This window comes from Fundulus heteroclitus, chromosome 15 (assembly GCF_011125445.2).
Source record: "Fundulus heteroclitus isolate FHET01 chromosome 15, MU-UCD_Fhet_4.1, whole genome shotgun sequence".
NCBI classification, from domain to species: domain Eukaryota; kingdom Metazoa; phylum Chordata; class Actinopteri; order Cyprinodontiformes; family Fundulidae; genus Fundulus; species Fundulus heteroclitus.
This window is the reverse complement of record NC_046375.1, coordinates 17456804-17462825: the sequence shown is the minus strand read 5'-3', so window position 1 is coordinate 17462825 and position 6022 is coordinate 17456804. Positions and strand designations below refer to the sequence as shown.

The 6022-nt window shown below is 44.5% G+C and overlaps 1 protein-coding gene across 1 annotated transcript in view; it reads right to left on the bottom strand.

Annotated features, from left to right (window-relative positions):
• Positions 1 to 297: 297 nt before the first annotated feature.
• Positions 298 to 6022, bottom strand: part of LOC105919209 (A-kinase anchor protein 7) — a 70930-nt gene continuing 65205 nt past the window's right edge. The window contains exon 10 of the mRNA XM_036147565.1: positions 298 to 2868. Within this exon, the coding sequence (XP_036003458.1) occupies positions 2654 to 2868 (215 nt within the window). The 3' untranslated portion in view covers positions 298 to 2653. The remainder of the gene's footprint in view (positions 2869 to 6022) is intronic.

Genomic DNA, 6022 nt, shown 5'->3' with positions numbered 1-6022 from the left:
ATTTTCCTCACAATCTGATCGATTTGAAGAGCTAATTCAAGCTAGAGTGGGGGAAATGTTGCTGCGTTGACATGTGGCATTTTTCCATCAAAGATATTTGTTTGTTCTCAGTTGAACAGCGCAGGATAAATGCCGCATCAAGTGCGGGAAAAGTTTGGAAATTATTTCTCAAATAAATGCACACCTTTAAGAGCCACTGTATCTGAACATTCACTCTTCTAATACAGTAGAAAGCCAACCTGCAGCCACAGTGGGCTCTTATGAACACCTGGACCCAAGGAGACAGACGGATGCATATTGGTTTTAAATGTCATATCCTGTTTTATTGTTCAGACATGGCAGAACAAGGTATACAAGACACAGTACAAAGAACACACACTCACACACACACACACACACACACGACCCAACATACGTGTGGATACATGGAAAGACAAACAACATCCACAGACGACCGGACGTTGTCATGACTGATGCAGACAGGAGGAGACACGTAGGGGGATCCACTGATCAAACATCCCCTGGACACCATGTGAACGAGAGCACACACTCTCACAGGCTTTCAGAGACAGATGAACAATCACAGAGGCCAACAGGACAACTTGTGCATTAAAGGGGATTCTTCGTGGAGATTTAAGGATCCGGTGACAGCAAAAGACCAAACCAGAAAAAAACCCCAAAACGTTCAAAGTCCACCCCAAGACAAAATGAGCGGCTGCCCAGAGTCACGGTGCTTCTGTGGGTTTAGCCGTAGTTTCACGCTCCGAGCTGTTTGCGCTCGAAGGACAGGAAGCTGCAAATAGCTTGGATTCAACACAAAAGCTGTTTTAACGTGTTTTTTTTAAAACTTATTTTACTAAAAAAAAAAATAATAATAATAATCTTTGTCCAAAGGTTGACATTTAGGAGCTGGTTTCACTCCGGTTACAAAATGTCACCAACGCATCACCACGGCAAGTCACAACAAAACTATAATCACAAAAAACTTGTTTTTAGTGACAGAAGGCCACTTTCAGCACAGGTGGGTCGAATTTAACGGCATGAACATCGTTCCACGTCAACGAACCTGAAGTCAAAAACAGCTTTAAAAAAATAAAAATAAAATTGAAACTTTTGTGCTTGTAAGATTTTCAAAATTAAATGTCACTGTCCAGTAACAGAAAAATTAAATACACTGTATATATACTTTCACATGAAATCATATTTTTACTCTCGGAGAACAGATTCTGCTTCAGCGTCAAATAAAACAAGCAAATAAAACCTTAAAAGTGATTAAATGTATCTGCTTATCCCCGCATCATCCTTCACTATCAATTACCTCCAGGAGCCTTTCAGGAAAATCTAATCTCCTTCAATTTCGTGCCGACGGGCGTCTATTTCTGAATGGCATGAATTGGCTGAACGAGCTGCAGAGCCACGCACAATGCAGAAAAACAAAAAACGAAAAATGGAAAACAAACAGAGGTCTCCAAACTTAAGAGCTGGCGAGCCTTTCGTCTGACAGAGTTTGCCTCCTTGACAATTGCTACCCGACAAAAGCTTTTCAGATCACGCTAAGAACGTCTGGAAAGAAGAAAAGAAAAAAAAGTCGCATCAAGCGGCCAGACTCGAGCGCGTCTTCGACCCAAGGTTTGCCTCAATCTTTAAACGGCAGACGTTGAATAAATAATCTGTTTCAGGTCTTCAGAAGCCGTTTCACTCTTTCAAAAAAAGGACAGACGGTAGACGGGGAAAACAATACAACGGTGTCAGTTTTGGCATCGATCAAGTACGGATGTGTTCTTGGCAACAAAGTCATTGCATTATTTTCTAGCAATCACTGCCTCCCATCTTCCTGGACTGAGTTAGTGTTATCTGTAGTCATCTATTACTCTAATGCACTGCGTGGAAGAAGGGCGCTCGTGGAATCGAAACGCTGGAGTCCGGCTCGGCTTCGGGAACCTGCGACCAGACGCGACCTGGCTTGGCGATTGTCTCAGAGAGGAACACTGGGATCAAACGGGGCTGTTATACAACACTTAAAGCTCGTGTTTCTGAGACCCGGCGGAGGCAGACATCTGAAGAGGGGGAGAAAATGCTGGCAGGTAAAAGAAAATCCACGTCCCGATCATGACAGCCCGATTAGGAAAAGCCCGACACCCTGAACCGTGATTCAGGCGGGAAGAACCCAGCCTGGGTGAGTCAGACCAGCTCAGGCCACACAGTGATGAGCGGAGGAGTCGTCTGGGAGGAGATTTGTTTCAAACATCACCCGCAACCGATCGTAAGGACGTCGCTGAGCTGGTTTTAAGTGCAGGTGACAGCGGACCAAACGTTTCTAGAAAATATAACCGTCTCTACTCTGAATGGGCAGTTTGTTGCGGCAGCTCACAGTGAAGCCTGCGATTGGACGAGCGCTTCACGAGTTTCCTGGACAACGGAGAGTTAATTAGCAAGGCGTCCTGCTATGACAGTCACGGAGCATCGAGGTGAAGCAATATTACCGAATTATTCAGCGCTTTGCCCGGCTAGCTAAGGTGGGAGGCTGACCGGTTCTGGCTTTGAGCGCCGGTCTCACTCACTCCCCCCCCCTCCCCCCCATGTTTAGCCAGGTCTGGCTGATCTGTTCTGGGCCGCCGGTTGTCCAAAGTCCGTTTGCCTCCGCGCAGAGATGTCACTTCCTGTTGTCCGTGGAGGAGTTGGCCGTAGTGTCCGTCTTCGTCTCCCCCGCACTCCCGGGCGGCTGGACCGCTGCGGCGTTGGGCCCGCCCCCGTTCTGAAGCGTTTCCTGTTTGTACTGCTGCAACGCGCGGCTGATGGCATCCTCGACCAATCTCTTGCTGACCCTCAGCAGCTCAGCCTCGTCGGGCTCCGAGCGGCGACGTCCACCTGAGGAGAAGAAGCGGAGAAAATGGATATTCAGGAACTGCAGGGCTTTTGATGTTGACGCAACACAATACCAAGTGTAGAAACAGGCTTCAAGTGCCACTTTGCCACTATTTACACAAGCTAAGGGCTGGAGCAATACTAGGGCATACTAGGCATTTGTGTTACATTAAATCTGCGTTTAAATGTTTAAAACCGGCCTGCTTGGAAAACTGGAACTTGTCTCACCGAGTAGAAAACGTTTAATCAGAAAAAATAAGAAGTTAGAAAACTTTATTCACATCTAAATTTGACAAAATTAACATAATTTGCACCCAATTTCAGTAATCTGGGAAAAAAAATTTTGTCACGTTTCATTTACAAGAAAGGACAGAGAATCAAAAGGTATGGAAAAGAAAGAAGAAAACTTTGCTAAACATGAAAGGTTAGCTAATTTTTCAGCCTTTACTGAGTCAAAGAAAGACATAAAAAAAGCGTAATATTTCAAAAACCATAGAGAAACCCAACAAATTCATAAAAAAATTTTCAGTTATGCGGACAGCGCCGAAGCAAACGTCACTGTTTATGTTGAACAAGCAGCACTTCTGAATCTCAGCTTTAACTTTAACAGCAAGGCATCCCTCCTCATTTGTCTCCATCCCGATGACTTTGCAGCATTACACAGCGACCTACAGCGCTTCCTCTTCACTCAGACAGATCCTGGACCTGAATTAAGGCAACATTTAATGTCGGCAAACGCTTTTGGCTCCACAGTTGTCCAGGAAATAAAGTGCTCCTGCCCTGGGGCGACCGCAGAGATGATATGATGATCATATCAGTTCAAGCTAAAGGTAGATAATCTAAGATGGCAACCAGCAGCTCAGGATTGACAGAATTTAGCGGAAAGCAGTAGGGAAAGCTAGCTGCTAACTGGAAATGAGTGAAAACGATATGATAGGTCTATAAAAGCCACAGGAGACACCGTTTACATCTGAGAGTGGAAAAAAAAAAAACAGCTAATGCACTGAAGCTCACGTCTACTTTGTCGACCACCAAATACCACTGAAATCACAACCAGTTCTCAACTACCCAGAGAGCAAAGGGTTTAGAGTAAAAGGTGAGCCGCTTTCAGACGCTCTAAATATAATCAACACCGAGAGGGACGCGATGAAGCCACAAAAAAAGCTTTTAAAAGCTGCGAGCCGGTGCAAGACCAAAAATAAAACAGTGTAAAACTGCAGAAGAAGAGATCTGTGATTAGATGCAATTAACAACACCAACTATTATGTTTTAATTGACTGACAACCTTATATTACAGCATGAGCAGCAGGGAGCGAGCGCAGACATGAACCCTTCATTAGCGCCGAGGTGTGGACAAAAATAGGAAAGCCAGTGTTGCAGCGTTTGTACGCCTTGAACTTTATCACACCTTTCCATAAAAAATTCAATATCTATTACTGGAATCTTCCAATGGTTGTTTGCAAGGACAAACCTGACCAGTGTAGCACGCACTTGTATTCAGCCCCCTTTACCCCGACACCCGTTTATCAAAAGCAGCCCGTCTCCTGAATGTGCAACGTAATCTTTGTAGAAATGCATGGAAAATCACAGCTGTGTAAAGCTTTGGACTAGTCTATAACATTAAGTTACAATAAAATACATCACATGGATGATAATACACGCACATGCACTGATGACATATTGCAGTTTTGTATTTAACAGCCAGTTTATATTAAAACGTACGAGACCTGTTGGGCTTCCACGAAAAGGCCGTTAGTTATGAGCTCTCAGGAACCAGAATCTGGCAGGATGCTCAAACATCGTAAGAGGAAGCGCAGCCCGTGTCATGCTGGCAAACCCTCAAGGAGAAAAATCAAACTCTGGGACGTGTGACCCTAGAAGAAAGACGACACCCAACAAGCCGACGGCTCCGGAGCATTAAAACAGCATCGTGGTGAGAAATCACAGAGCTGCGGCAGCGGGGCTAAACCGACACCCTGTCACGTCTGTTTCAAACCAAAACGTCTCGTCCAGAGCTCTACGCAGCCAAACGCCACTGCGGGGCTGCTGGCGCAAACATTTCCTCTCTCCACTTATTGTTGAGGAGAACATAAAACCGTAGGAGGTTTCTCAAAGCGCTGCAAACGGACGAAGAAAAGAATGTTCTTCTCTCTGGCTACAGGACAAGAAAAACAAAGTGTTTAGCAAGCAGAAAGGGATTTACAATCCCAGAGGTCACCGTTAAAAACTGAAGTAGTTTAATGTTCAGCATCGGAGAAATGCTCAGAAATGAGGGCGAGCCTAACAGAAACTGGAATAATTCAAAATGACTGAACAGGTGCCGCTCTGGGCGCCCATACTCCTTACCACTAGTACCCATTCCAGAATAGTCCAGACTCAGCTTTCCACAGCTCTCAGGCCTTCGTTTTCATTTTAACACACAAGAACACTGAAGTTCACCATGAAAGAACCACGAAAAAGCAAGAAACTGGAAGAAGGAAGGAAGAACACAAGTAGGAGAACACAAGGAAAGAAGAAGAGGGAAGAAGTTAGGAAGGACAGAAGAAGGGAGAGAGAGGACAAGAGGGGACAGATGGGAGGACAAACAAGGAAGGAATGACGTAAAAAAGAAAGAACAGACACGTCCTCAATGTGAACCCCACACTGCCCCTGACCTAAAAGTCCTAGAAGACGGCTTCAATCTGAGGTTTTTGATATTTAACGTCAGATTCAAGTGATTTTCAGCTGAGCTGACCAGCAGCATGTCAGATATATGGATACATAGTTTAACAGCAACCAAGACTCTGTGAGGCTCTTGTTTGTTGGCTAAATTATAAGTTTTCAAACTTATAATCAAGTAGCCGACTTGTCAGGATGTTTGCTCTCACAGCTCAAAGAGCCCTTCATATATTTCCTGGACAACGAAGAATTAATTAGCAAGGTGTCCTATTATGGATGCGATTGAAATGATTCGCCTTGCTGACATTTTGGCTCTTCTGGGTTTTTCTACAATTGAGATTTATTATCACTAATCTTCCAGCAAAATATAAAATAAATGCAGAGGATAATTATTATTTTGAAGATAATACACGAGCATCTTCACTCATTGACTGAAGTATTTGAACTTCTTCTTCTTTCTGCTGGTTCGGGGGGGTTGTTGGTGAACAGCGGTCTCAGT